Genomic DNA, 16,583 nt, shown 5'->3' with positions numbered 1-16,583 from the left:
GGTCATTTATCAGACAATCTTATCCAGAGCAACTAGGGTTAAATGTCTTGCTCAAGGGCACATCAACAGATTTTGTTCCTAGTCGGGTTGGGGTTTCGAACCAACAAGCTTTTGGTTACTGGCCCAATGTTCCTAATTGCTAGGCTACCTGCCGCAAATACTCAACATCCACTCTGTCAATGCTACCCAGTTACTTACAGTATGTAGCCAGTGTTTTTACCTTGGGAATCCTACAGGCAAAGAACCATATAAGCAGAGCTGACACACAACTGGATTTACTAATGAGGTCGATAGTATTATCAACTACGGTTAGAGTAACCACCGAAAGGCTAGTCCTCCTCCAATATAATAGTTATAACAGAACACCACAACAGACTGTGTAAACCAGGGAGTACTGTTGAGCAGGCCAGGCCAGTTCTTTATTGACTTAACTGTTATACTGATTGAGCCCCGGGAAAACCACACAATATTGGGAAAACATTGGAAAGCATTGGCCGCCGCGCAACATTTTGGGATATTTCTAGGTTTATCTGTGGAAAGTAACACAGACAGACTAGGCCAATTTTCCAGTGTCAGTGTCTTTGGGCAGCTGAAGCTTTGCAGGGAAGTTGTTATTGTATAAGAACCATGTTGGTTCAAAGGTTAACAAATGGAGCTGGAAAACCCCATTGAACACACACACACACACACACACACACACACACACACACACACACACACACACACACACACACACACACACACACACACACACACACACACACACACACACACACACACACACACACACACACACACACACACTGAGTATACAAAACATAAAAACACCTTCCATGACATAGACTGACCAGGTGAATCGTGGTGAAAGCTATGATCCCATATTGATGTCCCTTGTTAAATTCACTTGAATCAGTGTAGCTGGAGGGGAGGAGACGGCTTAAAGAAGCCTTTTTAAAGCCTTCAGACAGTTGAGACTTGGAGTGTGTCAGTGGTTGAATGGGCAAGACAGAAGGTTGAAGTGCCTTTGAACGGGGTATGGCAGCACGTGAGACGCACATGGTTTGTGTCAAGAACTGCAACGCTGCTGTGCTTTTCACACACAGTGTCCCGTGTGTATCAAGAATGGTCCACCACCCAAAAGGACATCCAGCCAACTTGACGGAACTGGGGGAAGCATTGGACTAAACTGGTGCCAGCATCCCTGTGGAGACCTTTTTCAGAGAGAAAAATAACATGCTTTAACGAGGACTCACCTCATCAAGGACATGACTTGGCATCCCAGGACACCAGCATTCCAGAATCTTGACCTAATTCCTAATTTAATCCCCCCCCCCCCCCCCCCACACACACACACACACAACATCAAGAAACTTAAGATCATGTATTTTGTACATCAACAATGTGTTTATTACAAAATAAACTGTAAACGGAGATAACTGTACAAGATACGTTGTTTATAGCTGTTTATAGCTGTAGTAATCTATTTACAAAAGTACCATTGTCTGTGTATCAAACTGATGAGCTAAAAAGGCATGTTTCAATCACGGTAAGCTTTCTTAGAAGTAAGGCAAAATACTTGAAACTGGAACTGCAGATCGAGTGAAAGTCATCACCTACTGTATCTCTCTAATGGCCAGGCTTAATCTATGGTATGGGAGCTGGAAACTGTGATTCTACAGCTCCTACGTAGGTTGCTAAGTCTATACATATTTGCAGAATACAGATTTTTGTGTGTGTGTGTGATGTGCACAGGGGTGCATGTCTGTGTGTGTGTGTGTGTGTGTGTGTGTGTGTGTGTGTGTGTGTGTGTGTGTGTGTGTGTGTGTGTGTGTGTGTGTGTGTGTGTGTGTGTGTGTGTGTGTGTGTGTGTGTGTGTGTGTGTGTGTGTGTGTGTGTGTGTGTGTGTGTGTGTGTGTGTGTGTGTGTGTGTGTGTATGTGTGAAGGTGTGAGAATGTGTATGTCGCTGGATGTGTGTGTGTGTGTAAGACGTACAGAACGTGTGTAAACGTACCGTTGACACTAACACGGCCGCACCGGGTTTGGCATTCACTAGAGTTCTACAGCGCGCGTCAGTCGGACTCGGGGATAAGGGCATCCTTATCGCTCTGTGGGTCAAAGCCAATGTACTTTACCCAATACCTCTCGTACCGACCTCACTTTCAAAGCCTTGGCCGCAGCCTGCTGCTTGTGTAGCCAACACAGGACACACACTCCCACACGTAATCCTTATCAGAGCAGAGCAATGGACGAATAACAAGCCTTGATCAATACACAAGCTCAACAAGGTCACAGAAGCAAACAAAGTGTGTGTATTTCTCCCGGTTGCCTACATTAGAAATAATACTATGTTACTTACCCTCATCCGATACATGTTTGTTTGGATCCATGAGACATAAAAAAGGTCATATGCAGTAAACCATATATCCTGCCTATTGAGTGTTTCTGGGAGAAAAAATTGCCTGAATGACTTTTTCCCTCGTTGCTCTAGAAATCCAGAGACCTAGATGGCATTTGTGCTCCTGCCGTGAAGGACGATGTACTAAACCACAGGATCTTAAAAGAAGCTCATTGCTTTGGTTTGCGCTCGACGGGGAACCGGACCAGTCAATCTATCCCAGCAGTATGAGCAGCACTAACAGTTCGTGAACTGCCGAAAACCTTTCAAAAGCCTTTTGAGATTTTGAAAACTCTTTGAATGTATAAAAACCTATTTGTGCTAATTTGTTTAAGATTTAAGAACACCCACATGCACACACACATATAAATATTTGTGTAGAAATACACACTTGCATGCATACCATACGTACAGTACACAGATTGTATTTACACTGTGAAGGATGGAATGTATCCTTGGCATAATCAGAGAAGAAGACATAGAAAAGCATTAATAACATGATCAGTCCTCTTATATGTGGATAATACTGGGTTGTGTGTGCATGACCCCTTGTTGGGACTGTGCACACACAGAGGGACAACACACTGTCACCTGACTGCCACCCTTAAGTCATCAGGAGCATGGTGTTCCAATCCTGGAAGCTGGAAACCTTCAGTTGATTGTATGTGGTTCCAAACGGTGGCAAGTCACAACTACTGTCACAAAAACGTACACAAACCCAATCAAGTCCGCAGGTTGATTGCAATTGGGATTTTATACTTGGTGTGATTGTCCAGATATCCAATCTGACCATCCTCAGAACCAGGTAGCTCCCGGAGGAGCATCCCTCCATTGATCCATTGTGCAGTGGACTGTCCCAGTATCCCAGTTACCCACAGGAGACCTTGGTTCATTCTGTAGTGGGACCCTCAGTGGATCTAGTCCTGATGGATGTTATAGCCCAGGAACCTGGAGCTCAAGTTTACAATAGTGCAGCGCTTCTTCTCTCCACCTACCTACACAGCCACTCCTCCCACATCTACCTCTGTCTCCTCTTCTTCCTCCTCCTCTCCCAGAGTAGGCACGCAGTGCGAGGGCAAGCATTGCGTGGGGTGGACGTTGACACCGGGGCTAGAGCTGCTGTTACCCATACCACCGAGGCTAACCATGCTAGCACGGACGGTGAAGCTGGCGACAGAGTTGACACTGCCCAGTTTGGTGGGAACGCTGGCCTTGCCGCAGGAGTGGGCGCGGCGGTTCAGGCTGGCAGAGCGCACCACAGAGGACGTGGGGGCACAGCCGGTGCTGTGGACCTTTCCCTCCAGGAAGTATGTGAGCATCTCACCCTTACCCTTCACGCTGACCTTGCCCCGGCACACCAGGTCATAGTTATCCCCCAGGATCCGGTACACATCCTCTGTTACCTTGGGGAGGGAGGGAAATAGAGAGAAAGAGAGGTTATACCACTGTCATACAATTAAATTTACACTAGGCCAATCAACAGGCCTCAATCATAACACATAATTTAGTACAGTACACAGGCACATGCACAGATAGGGCTCAACCAGTACACATGCACAGATAGGGCTCAACCAGTACACAGGCACATGCACAGTTGAGGCTCAACCAGTACAGGTATATGCATAGATAGGGCTCAACTAGTACACAGGCACATGCACAGATAGGGCTCAAACAGTGCCTGATCAATTGCCCTCCTATGATAAAGTGCCATAGCAGCTCTGTGGTTTAAAAAAAAGTAGTCTTTACATTTTTGTTTGCGGGCACTGGGCGGGAAGACAGTAATACGCCAACTGGTAGAAGGCTACTTTTGAGTTGGATCTGTCATTCGTGTCTCTCACTGTTATGGACAAAGGGGCAATCTGACTGCTTGTTGCTAAGAGGCAGATGTCAGCAGCAGAACAAACTCAAATCAAGTAAAAACAAGTTTGTTCCAACAGCATATGTAATTAGCCTACACTAGGATTTTTTTAACCTTTATTTAACTAGGCAAGTCGGTTAAGAACAAATTCTTATTTTCAATGATGGCCTACGAACAGTGGGCTAACTGCCTTGTTCAGGGGCAGAAAGACAGATTTTTACCTTGTCTGCTCGGGGATTCGATCTTGCAATCTCTCAGTTACAAGTCCAACGCTCTATAACCCCTAGGCTACCTGCCGCCCCATTCTTATTCTCTCTGGTCAGCTGATAGCAACTCTTCTCCCCATGTCAATCATCTCATGTCCTCTCTTGACCTAGGAGTCACTGGCACTAGCTTGCCTACAATATGTGATGAGTGAGTGTGTTGCTGCAGGAAATATATAGGCCTATAAATGTTGACATTTTGCCTACAAAGGCAGCTGGTAGGTTTATGCACAGCCCTGACAGTACCTGTATCTTGCCAGGGACTCCGGTGCTGTCCATGCGGCTGGCCACGTTCACTGTGTTCCCCCAGATATCATACTGAGGCCTCCTGGCCCCGATCACCCCCGCCACCACTGGACCCACGTTGATACCCACTCTCAGGACAAAGTCGTTGTATGACTGGTAGTTGATTTCATCCAGCACATCGAACATCTCAATCGCATAGTCTGCCACTGTGCTCAGGTGATCATAGACAGATTTTTTGTCCTATAGAAGGGAGTAAGGAAGTTAACAAAAATGACCTTTAATTATCACATTCATTCACTGTCCTTGTTATAGTCATACTTTTTACATGTTATTTAACAAACACACACAAAGACCGCACCAGAAACACACAAACAGACACACTTGCCTTTGTCCCGATGGTGGGGACTAGACCCACAGCTGCCATATATGTGCTGCCAATGGTTTTGATCTTCTCTATGTCCTTATAGCATTCTTTATCCATGAGCTGAGGAAAAATGAGATTTACACCTATACACAGGAGAAGGCAACAGAGAATGTTAATAATCCCAGATAACTGTTGCAGCCAACATCCTCACCTCGTCAAAATCTGCGATGATTTCATTGAGTAGTCTCAGACACTCCACTCCCATGTTGTTCCCATCCAGCTCAATGTAGAAGTCATTGAAGTTGGGGATGGAAGCAAACAGCACTCCGACTTGGGCATAGGACTGGTAATACAGATCCTATAGAAAAACACATAGCCAACCATAGTCACTAGGCCAAATAGATGTACTGTGTACTGAACAAAAATATAAACGTAGCATGTAAGGTGTTGGTCCCATGTTTCATGAGCTGAAAGAAAATATCCCAGAAACTTTCCATACGCACAGAAAGCTTATTTCTCTCAAATGTTGAGCACAAATGTGTTTACATCCCTGTTAGTGAGTATTTCTCCTTTGCCAAGATAATGCAAGCCCTTTGGTGGAGAAAAACGGATTCTGATTGGCTGGGCCTGGCTCCCAAGTGGGCTGCGCCCCTGACCAGTCATGTGAAATCCATAGATTAGGGCCTAACAAATGCATTTCAAATGACTGATTTCCTTATAAGAACTGTAACTGAGTCAAATTGTGGAAATGGTTGCATGTTGTATTTATTTTGTTCAGTATACAGTGCCTTCGGAAAGTATTCAGACCCCTTGACTTTTTCCACAACTTGATTGGAGTCCACCTGTGGTAAATTCAAGTGATTGGACATGATTTGGAAAGGTACACACCTGTCTATATAAGGTCCCACAGTTGACAGTGAATGTCAGAGCAAAAACCAAGCCATGAGGTTGAAGGAAATTTCCCTAGACCTCCAAGACAGGATTGTGTCGAGGCACAGATCTGGGGAAGGGTACCAAAAATTGTCTGCAGCATTTAAGCTCCCCAAGAACACAATGGCCTCCATAATTCCTAAATGGAAGAAGTTTGGAACCACCAAGACTCTTCCTAGAGCTGGCTGCCTGGACAAATTGAGCAATCGGGGGAAAAGGGCCTTGGTCAGGGATGTGACGAAGAACCTGATGGTCACTCTGACAAAGCTCCAGAGTTCCTCTGTGGAGATGGGAGAACCTTCCAGAAGGACAACCATCTCAGCAGCACTCTACCAATCAGGCCTTTATGGTAGAGTGGCCAGAAGGAAGCCACTCCTCAGTAAAAGGCACATGACAGCCCGCTTGGAATTTCCCAAAAGGCACCTAAAGGACTCACAGACCACGAGAAACAAGATTCTCTGGTCTGATGAATCCAAGATTGAACTCATTGGCCTGAATGCCAAGGCTCACGTGTGGTGTAAAGTACTTAAATACAAATACATTACCATTTGTATTTTTGACAACTTTTACTTTCACTTCACTACTTTCCAAAAGAAAATTCCATACATGTTTTCCTGACACCCAAAAGTACTCATTACATTTTTAATGGCTAGCAGGACAGGAAAATGGCCCATTTCACACACTTATCAAGAGAGTGTCCCTGGGCATCCCTAATGCCTCTGATCTGGCAGACTCATTAAACACAAATGCTTCATTTGAGTGTCTGAGTGTTGGAGAGTGCACATGGCTATCTGTAAATGCAAAAACAAAATGGTGCTGTCTGTTTTGCTTAATATTAGCACTTTGAAATTATTTATACATTCACTTTTAATGCTTAAGTATATTTAAAACCAAATACTTTTAGACTTTTTCTAAAGGAATATTTTCTATTTCTATTAAGTTATCTTAACTTTTACTCAAGTATGACCATTGTGTACTTTTTCCAGCTCTGGCATCACGTCTGGAAGAAACCTGGCATTCCTACGGTGAAGCATGGTGGTGGCAGCATCATGCTTTGTGGGGTTATTTTTCAGCAGCTGGGATTGGCAGACAAGTTAGGATTGAGTTAAAGATGAACAGAGCAAAGTACAGACAGATCCTTGATGAAAACCTGCTCCAAAGCACTCAGGACCTCAGACTGGGGCGAAGGTTCACCTTCCAACAGGACAACAACCCAAAGCACACAACCAAGACAACGCAAGTCTCTGAATGTCCTTGAGTGGCCCAGCCAGAGCCCGGACTTGAACCCGATTGAACATCTCTGGAGAGACCTGAAAATCGCTGTGCAGCGACGCTCCCTATCCAACCTGACAGAGCTTGAGAAGATCTGCAGAGAAGAATGGGAGTAAATCCTCATATACAGGTGTGCCAAGCTTGTAGCATCATACCAAAGAAGACTGTAGGCTGTAATCGCTGCCAAAGGTGCTTCAACAATGTACTGAGTAAAGGGTGTAAAGACTTATGGGAATGTGACATTTTATTTTAAATAGAAAAACACCCCCCCCCCCCCCCCAAAAAATGTGTTTTGTCATTATGAGGTATTGTGTGTAGATTGATGAGGGGAAAAAAACAATTTAAACAATTTTAGAATAAGGCTGTAACGTAACAAAATGTGGAAAAAGTCAAGGGATCTGAATACTTTCCAAAGGCAGTGTATATGGCAAGGTACTATTGATCCTTTGAAGGAAAGGCAATATCCTTTATGAAACAACACATTTTGTGTCTGTCTGCCTGCCTGTGTCTGTCTGTCTATCTGTCCGTCCGTCCGTCTACGTAGGACACACCATGTTTCTGGGGTTGGACAGGAGGAAGTGTTGAGCCACATGAGCAGGAAGCAGGTTGAAGAGAATCCTCCTGTTGTCCAGCTTGACCTTCTCCATGCCGTCCCTCTCCTCCTCCGCCTGACAACACACACAAACGCAAACACATCAATTTGAATAAAATAATTCTCCCCAAAGTACAACTCAAGGCTGCAGTTCAAAGCTCCTACCACAAGGTGTCGGTATAAGCTCTAAATGTACACAAGGGCTGAGGCACCATGTTAGTCTGACATTGTGGACAAGGAGCACTTGGTAGAATCAAGAGTTAAAGGTCCAAACCTAAAGCCAAATCCTACTAGACACTATTACTGTCCTACCAGCCAAGTGGCTCTATTGTACCAAACCATGTCAATATCAGTGACTTATCCTGACCTATCCTTCCCAACCATGCCAATATCACCCCCTTGTCCTATATAGGGTTACAGAATTCTGTGAACTTTCAATAAATTCCCTGGTTTTCCAGAAATCCTGGATGGAAGATTCCTGATTTCCTGCTTATTCCCCGTTGATTCCGTGTTCCTCCAACCGGAATATGGAGAAAACATAATTGTTGCTAGGCAGGAAGTTAAGTGATGTGTGTAATAAAACTGTTCCTTCTCCCTTCATGTGACCTGACGTGACCTCAGCCCACATTCCTCACAAATCCACAGCAATCCATCCTTATCAGTGACTGCAACCATCTGATTGCCTTTTCCCTTACTTAATAACTCTCCAGGCCCATATTTATTATCTAACCTCCATTGACCCCACCACATACATTCCTCATAAATGTAACCATTATCCTCTACTATAGCAAGTATTTCAAACTATAACCCAACACAACCACGCCAATAACAGCCCCTTGTCCTATCGTAAACAACCATGCCAATATCAGCCCTGTCCTATCGTAACCAACAACGCCAATATCAGCCATCGCCATGCTAGCATCTGCCAGCAGCTTTAACAGCCAATAGCCTGGCACTTGGCAGCCAAAAGCCTCAAAATATGACTTGGCATGGTATGGTCACAACAGAAGGTTGGATGATGAGTAAAGCATGGTGTTCATCAGCTAGCTAGATCTATGCATACGACAACAGCCCACACAGACACACACACACACACCTGTGTGGCCCAAAGGAAGTCCAGTCGTAGTTTGAGGTCCAGCTGTCTGGAGTGGAGGGCCAGGGCACTGGTGAACAGCAGCAGGGACAGGATGGGCTCATAGCCCTGGATCTGGAGATTAGACCCCCCGCTGTGGGACAAACCAACAGAGACATCAGCAACAATCTTCACAAAAGACTGTACCTCATCATTCATTAAAAGGGAGAGTTGAGGTATAGGGAGAGACCCCGCCCCTCCACAGAGATATTTTTTAGAATAGATTAGATTCAACCTTATTGTCATTGAACAATACAATACAAAGAAATGCAGTTAGCATCTGACCAGAAGTGCAAATAACTGAGTACAAAAAATGTACAACTTGAAACAATTAAGTAGGATGTTTAAATGTGCAATGAAGGCAAATGGCAAGTGCAAGGAGGCATGCAACTGAAATGCAGGGATAGCAGAAATTAGGTTACCGAGGTAGACATGTACAATTGAATAATGTCCTTAGTCAGACTTTGCAAAGCAATGTCAGAGTCCAGTAAAGATTGCAAGGAGAGTAGTGAAACAAGGTCCCTGAGAGGCCGTACTAAGTGGTGGGCGGGTGGATATGGCTAGTGCCGTGTCAGAGTTCAGCAGGGTTACAGTAGCTGGAAAGAAACTGTTCTTGAGCCTGCTAGTGCGGGAACATAGAGACCTGTACCGCCTGCCTGATGGTAGGAGGGCTAAAAGTTTGTGGCATGGATGTGAAGGGTCCCTGATGATGCCACGCCCTACGCCGACACAGCTTGCACTGGAGGTCTCCAAATGGCAGGGAGCTGGGCACCAGTGATGTGCTGGGCGGTTTTCACCACCCGTTGCAGGGCCTTCCGGTCGGCCACAGAGCATCCGCCAAACAAATCAAATCAAATGTATTTATATAGCCCTTCGTACATCAGTTGATATCTCAAAGTGCTGTACAGAAACCCAGCCTAAAACCCCAAACAGCAAGCAATGCATGTGTAGAAGCACGATGGCTAAGAAAAACTCCCTAGAAAGGCCAAAACCTAGGAAGAAACCTAGAGAGGAACCAGGCTATGTGGGGTGGCCAGTCCTCTTCTGGCTATGCCGGGTGGAGATTATAACAGAACATGGCCAAGATGTTCAAATGTTCATAAATGACCAGCATGGTCGAATAATAATAAGGCAGAACAGTTGAAACTGGAGCAGCAGCACAGTCAGGTGGACTGGGGACAGCAAGGAGTCATCATGTCAGGTAGTCCTGGGGCACGGTCCTAGGGCTCAGGTCCTCCGAGAGAGAGAAAGAAAGAGAGAATTAGAGAGAGCAACCACATATGGCACAGTTAGTCAGAATGCTTTCGACCATGCAGTGGTAAAAGTTCACCAGGATCTTGGGAGACAGGTGAGACTTCTTCAGCCTCCTCAAAAGTACAGGTGCTGCTGCACCTTTTTGACCAGGGTTGAGATGTTGAGGGTCCAGGAGAGGCCATCGGAGATGTAGACACCCAGGAATTTGAAGCTGGGCACACGCTCCACCTCAGTGCCATCAATGACAACTGGGGCCTGGCTGCAACTTTTGGACTTCCTGTAATCCACAATGAACTCCTTGGTTTTCTTTGCATTGAGGACCAGGTTGTTGTCAGCGCACCATGCAGCCAGGTGCTTGACCTCCTCCCTGTAGGCTGACTCGTCATTGTCAGTGATCAGGCCTACCACCGTGGTGTCGTCTGCGAACTTGATGATGGTGTTGGAACCGTGTACAGGAACGCAGTCGTAGGTGAAGAGGGAGTACAGGAGGGGACTCAGCACACAGCTCTGTGGCACACCGGTGTTCAGGTTCAGGGTTGAGAAGGTGAAGTTGTCTAACCTGACAGACTGGGGTCTGTTGGTTAGGAAGTCCAAAGTCCAGTTACAGAGATCCCTAGGCCATAGAGTTTGGTGACCAGCCTAGAGGGAATGACCGTATTGAATACTGAGCTAAAGTCTTCTCACATAGGTGTTGGTTTTGTCCAGGTGGGACAGGGCAGAGTGTAAAGCTGTGGAGCTGGCATCCTCTGTAGACCTGTTCAGTGCATACAGTGAATTTGTAAAGTATTCAGACACTTTTTCTACATTTTGTAACATTACAGACTTATTCTGAAATGGATTAAATCGTTTTTTCCCCTCATTAATCTGCACACAAAACCTAATAATGACAAAGCAAAAACGAGTCCAAAAAGTCCAATCTTGGTTTCATCAGACCAGAGAATCTTATTTCTAATGGTCAGAGTCCTTTAGGTGCCTTTTGGCAAACTCCAAATGTGTTGTCATGTGCCTTTTGCTGAGGATTGGCTTCCGTCTGGCCACTAACATAAAGGCCAGATTGGTGGAGTTGGAGATGGTTGTCCTTCTGGAAGGTTCTCCCATATCCAAGGAGGAACTCTGAAGCTCTGCCCGAGTAATAATCGGGTTCTTGGTCATCTCCCTGTCCATGGCCCTTCTCCCCCAATTGCTCAATTTGGCCGAGCTGCCAGCTCTAGGAAGAGTCTTGGTGGTTCCAAATTTCTTCTATTAAGAATGATGGCGGCCACTTTGTTCTTGGGGGATCTTCAATGCTGCAGACATTTTTTGATACCCTTCCCGAGACCTGTGCCTTGACACAATCCTGTCTTGGAGCTCTATGGACAATTCCTTCGACTTCAGGGCTTTGTTTTCGCTCTGACATGCACTTTCAACTGTGAGACCTTATACAGACAGGTGTGTACCTTTCCAAATCATGTCCAATCACTTGAATTTACCACAGGTGGACTCCAATCAAGTTTAGAAACATCTCAAGGATGATCAATGGAAAATGTTGAGTCTCATAGCAAAGGGTCTGAATACTTAAGTAAATAAGGTATTTCTGCAAATATTTCTACACATCACTTTCCTCTTTGTCATTATGGGGTATTTTTTTAAAATCCATATTAGAATATGTCTGTAACGTAAAACAAAATGTGCAAAAAGTCAATGGGTCTGAATACTATCTGAATGTACTGTACATGTAATACTATGGACCCCCACTGTGGGAGAAACCAACAGAGATGTTAGCAATATAAGTCATAGACAGTTAGACTGTACCACAACATTAATAGTGAAAAGTGGGGAGATGTGGATAGACCCCCCCCCCCCCCACTGTGGGAGCAGCCTAACATAGATGTCAGCGACATAATACAGTAGGACTGTACCACATCATTAATAAAAGGGGAGTGGGGGACCACATAAATACAACAGGGAGTACAACTTCACAGGGGGGAGATGTGGAGGGAACCTTTGTGAGAACCAAATTTGATGTCAGCAACATGCATTTGGTCTGGACCACTACAAAAAGAATTAAGTCTGTGGATGAAACCACCAGTGAGAACCAACATGTCAGCCACAACCGCAGGAAAACACAAACAGGGTGACTTAAACCAACGGTGATGTAAACCCCATACACTCAGCACAGATATAATATTTGCGGATAATAAGCCTCCTTTGGAGAACAACAAGTAGTTTTCTATCTCAACAATATCAGAGTATTCCAGCGTTATACGGTAAGCCAGGGTTCCCCAACCGGCGGCCCCCACCTTTTTATTTGTTCAGATTTTCTGAACAAGAGTTTTATTGTTGGAAATCCTTTCCCAAGTATTGCCACACATCATTTCCTCAATTAAAATCCATTGGAGCTGATTTGCTGGTGTTTTTACAGTCTTTTTTGGTCCAACAATAATGTGACTGTATACAAATGCAAGCAAGGTTTGAAATGATTATGTTTTAGTCAAATATTATTATCTGTTTGGGCTTCTTGCTGTCAATTTGCAGCCTACAAATGATTTGTAATTACGTTCCAGCACCCTGACCATCTGCTCAAGAAAACAATTGCCCCGTGGCTGAATAGAGTTGATGATTCCTGCACTAAGTGATCTGTTTGCATCTATACAATGGGCCTGTGCTCTGAGCTGCACTAGGTCCTGGGTACTGAGTTACTCCTACTCAGTACCCAAGCAAAAGCATACATTGTCAGCTCAGCCTTTTGGTTCAGAGTTAACGAACATGTACTCTGTGTCTCCTCTTCAAACAGTTCCCATGAGAGAGTGCGCAGGTCGAGGACAAACAAAGACGCCTCTCCTCCTACACACGTCCCCACAAAATGGAAATATCCCCGTGACTGTTGTTTGTCTGTTCCCACTCCAAATCAAACCAAGAGGAAACCGTAGCTGACACTACTGTCATGTAAAATCAATCATGGCCTTGGATGCGTGAGTGGCAGGGGGAGCATAGTAAATCTGAGGGCTATAGCTTCAGGACTGACAGTGGGAGGACGGTGGGTGCATTTGTCCGTTCGGTTTTTCCCCTCTCGCCCTCCTGTGTTTGTGTCAGTGGAGGCAGCTGAGGGGAGGACGGCTCATAATAATGGCTGGAATGGATTGAATGGCTGGAATGGATTGAATGGCTGGAATGGATTGAATGGCATGGTATCAAACATGTGTTTGATACCATTCCATTTATCCCATTAGAGTCATTATTAAGAGCCATCCTCCCCTAAGCAGCCTCCACTGGTGTGTGTGCTTGATTATATACATAATGTGTGTGTGTGTGTGTGTGTATTCTCCCTCACCCGGCGGTGTGTCTGAATCCACTGAGCTCCAGCACAGTGACATACAGCACCCCCAGCAGGAGCAACAGGGCCATCTTTGGCATCCAGGAGACGCGCAGGAAGAGCGCCAGTGTCAGCGTGCCCACAATGCACGACAGGAAGGCATAGCGGACACCGTCGCACGGCAGCTCCATCGCGGTGCGGTTGGCACCGTCGCTCGTGTCAATGATGACAATGGAACTGTTAGAGTGGTGGGCACTGCCCCACAGCCATGGCATGCAGCCCACCTGACAGAGAAACAGAGGAGAGAATGGTGGAGGAAAAAAACCTCAAGCAGTAACTCAAAGGTTGGTTCTTTGCATATTTGATTTGCATGACATTTACATTTATGGTTTCAAGTGTATTGCAATGAATATCATGAATATTGTTGTTTTAGTGCCTTGAACAACACGGCTACTTACCACACAGGCCTGGGCAACAGCATAGATTAAGAGCACTATGAGAACACACAGAACAGTACGGATCTGAATGGTGAGGCAGCCTGGAAAACACTGAGAGAGAGAGAGAGAGAGAGAGAGAGAGAGAGAGAGAGAGAGAGAGAGAGAGAGAGAGAGAGAGAGAGAGAGAGAGAGAGAGAGAGAGAGAGAGAGAGAGAGAGAGAGAGAGAGAGAGAGAGAGAGAGAGAGAGAGAGAGAGAGAGAGAGAGAGAGAGAGAGAGAGAGAGAGAGAGAGAGAGAGAGAGAGAGAGAGAGAGAGAGAGAGAGAGAGAAGAGAGAGAGAGAGAGAGAGAGAGAGAGAGAGAGAGAGAGAGAGAGAGAGAGAGAGAGAGAGAGAGAGAGAGAGAGAGAGAGAGAGAGAGAGAGAGAGAGAGAGAGAGAGAGAGAGAGAGAGAGAGAGAGAGAGAGAGAGAGAGAGAGAGAGAGAGAGAGAGAGAGAGAGAGAGAGAGAGAGAGAGAGAGAGAGAGAGAGAGAGAGAGAGAGAGAGAGAGAGAGAGAGAGAGAGAGAGAGAGAGAGAGAGAGAGAGAGAGAGAGAGAGAGAGAGAGAGAGAGAGAGAGAGAGAGAGAGAGAGAGAGAATAGACACAAAGAGAAACAGATTAAGGATGAAATGGGAGGGAGAGTAGAAAAAGCTTACCACACAGAATTTAAATTTGAAAAGAATTATAACTTAATTTATGTAATATTAGCTGAGGGTGTTAGGGAAGTTGGAGAAAGTCAATCTATCAACCTCAACAAAAGCTCAAATTAAAAGACTTAATATTGAGTTTGAAGACAAAAAGTTTGAAAAGTGAACATTGAAAAGTTTTCTGAAGGCCATTGACATCAATTTCCTACATCATTTTATTATCAACCACCGATATTTGCAGATGTAAGCAGAAAAACGTAATATTTGCAAAATGAACTCAATGATCAAAAGGGACTTATAGCTTGGGCCAAGAGTTTGACCTACCCATGGAAAACCACTTACAGCACAATCAACCCCTCCGAAAAGTGAATGAATAACTAAAGGAACGACATGTTAAATCAATTGGACAGAGACATCCAGCAGGCTTTTACCTGGAATTTTGTGACATGCAGGTACATGATACAAACTACTAGGAAACAGATGCAGAAGACCAGTAGGACCAGGACCACTGTTCCCCTGGTGACGGCAGCAGGAGAGAGGAGGGGAAAGACAGGAGGACGAGAAGAAGAGGTAGTGAGTTAGTGGAGAGAGCCTGTGGAAGAGGCAAGAGGCAGCAGACCAAAAGAAAAGAGAGAGAGAGAGCTAGAAAGACAGCGTGTTGCTGTCAGATATCATATACTAAAACGAGCGAGAGAGAGCGAGGTAAAGAGAGAGGCACAGAGAAAGAGATAGAGGTACAGAATGTGTTGCTCTCAGATATCCTATAATAATCTAGTACATACTGTGGTAGGATGAGAAGGTAGACAAGGCCGAACAAGGCAGCTAGAATTAGAGAGAGGACCACGGCGCTGGTGAAGTACTCATCATGGAGCTGGTGGTACTGGCAGAGCAACCAGAGAGAGGGATGTCTCAGATAAAATAATTATTAAAGCATCTTCTGGGTGCTACGTCTATCAAAAGGTCGGATTCAAAAGTCATTGCATTCCTTGCGCTGCGACGTTTGCGTGCGTATGTCTGTGCATGTATGCTGTAAGTGTAGTACAGTTACTCACCCTCTGCTCGCGCTCAGAGCACTTATACATGAGTGTGAGGAAGTTGAGGTCAGCTGTGTCTGACTCTGTCTGCCTCGCCTCGATTAGGCGACCAATGTAGCGGTTGACCCGTGTTCCGGGACTGGCCTGGGTCACGTTAGCCGACATCGACGTCCGGTTCCGCAGCTTCTCTGGAGCCGTCCGCAGGGCCCTCCGCTGTAGCACAGAATTGTGGGAAACGGAATCCTGACTTGACTACGTTCAGAGGGTTTTATACCAGCTGTTCAAAACAATGGGTCACGGAGGAAATAGGCCTCTGCTGGGCCTCTGCTGTCTACTGTTCGGGTATCATTGTGAGTGAGAGAAAGTTTACACTTAACTACAAACACCAAAATTCACCATGGAGAAAGAAGAGGTGTGTTCTAATAGTACTCAAATCTTTAAATGTGACCAAGGGAAATCAAACAAAGTCATTCCTTGTGGTTGACTTGACTTCACATGAATTGAAAAGGGGCATCAACACATTAAATGCTCATCTTCACACAACAAACAAAACATAAATGATTTACTCTACAGTTAACATTCACTCTCTGACCCCAACTGAACCCCCTTTTCTTGATAGTCCTTTGGAAGCGTCGTTACTGTACAGTGGGCTATGTGGAGCAGCAGAGCAAAAGCAGTGATTTGACACCAGAGAGAATGAGGACGTGTCCCAAATGGTGCTCTTCGTGGTGTTATACTTTTGACTTGCAGTGTACTATATAGGACACAGTGTGCAATTTGGGATGTAGCCTGATTGAGTCTTCCTGGACGAGGGAAGAAAGCCAGTG

The 16,583-nt window shown here is 45.3% G+C and overlaps 1 protein-coding gene across 3 annotated transcripts in view; it reads right to left on the bottom strand.

The window, feature by feature from the left end:
• Positions 1–1,951: 1,951 nt before the first annotated feature.
• LOC124041773 (adenylate cyclase type 1-like) overlaps positions 1,952–16,583 on the bottom strand; it is a 74,404-nt gene continuing 59,772 nt past the window's right edge. Inside the window, exons 9-19 of one of the 3 annotated variants that reach the window (XM_046359770.1) lie at positions 15,775–15,969; positions 15,505–15,602; positions 15,154–15,238; positions 14,058–14,147; positions 13,618–13,883; positions 9,018–9,147; positions 7,881–7,997; positions 5,339–5,485; positions 5,149–5,247; positions 4,764–5,003; positions 1,952–3,799 (exon numbers count right to left, since the gene is read on the bottom strand). In XM_046359770.1, coding sequence (XP_046215726.1) covers positions 3,392–3,799; positions 4,764–5,003; positions 5,149–5,247; positions 5,339–5,485; positions 7,881–7,997; positions 9,018–9,147; positions 13,618–13,883; positions 14,058–14,147; positions 15,154–15,238; positions 15,505–15,602; positions 15,775–15,969 — 1,875 coding nt within the window. In that variant the 3' untranslated portion in view covers positions 1,952–3,391. Of the gene's footprint in view, positions 3,800–4,763; positions 5,004–5,148; positions 5,248–5,338; positions 5,486–7,880; positions 7,998–9,017; positions 9,148–13,617; positions 13,884–14,057; positions 14,148–15,153; positions 15,239–15,504; positions 15,603–15,774; positions 15,970–16,583 lie in introns of those variants that run through there. The other 2 variants (XM_046359771.1, XM_046359772.1) reach the window with 2 other exon arrangements.

This window comes from Oncorhynchus gorbuscha, linkage group LG08 (assembly GCF_021184085.1).
Source record: "Oncorhynchus gorbuscha isolate QuinsamMale2020 ecotype Even-year linkage group LG08, OgorEven_v1.0, whole genome shotgun sequence".
Taxonomy (NCBI): domain Eukaryota; kingdom Metazoa; phylum Chordata; class Actinopteri; order Salmoniformes; family Salmonidae; genus Oncorhynchus; species Oncorhynchus gorbuscha.
The sequence above is the reverse complement of the archived record's forward strand: the minus strand, read 5'-3'. Positions and strand labels throughout refer to the sequence as shown.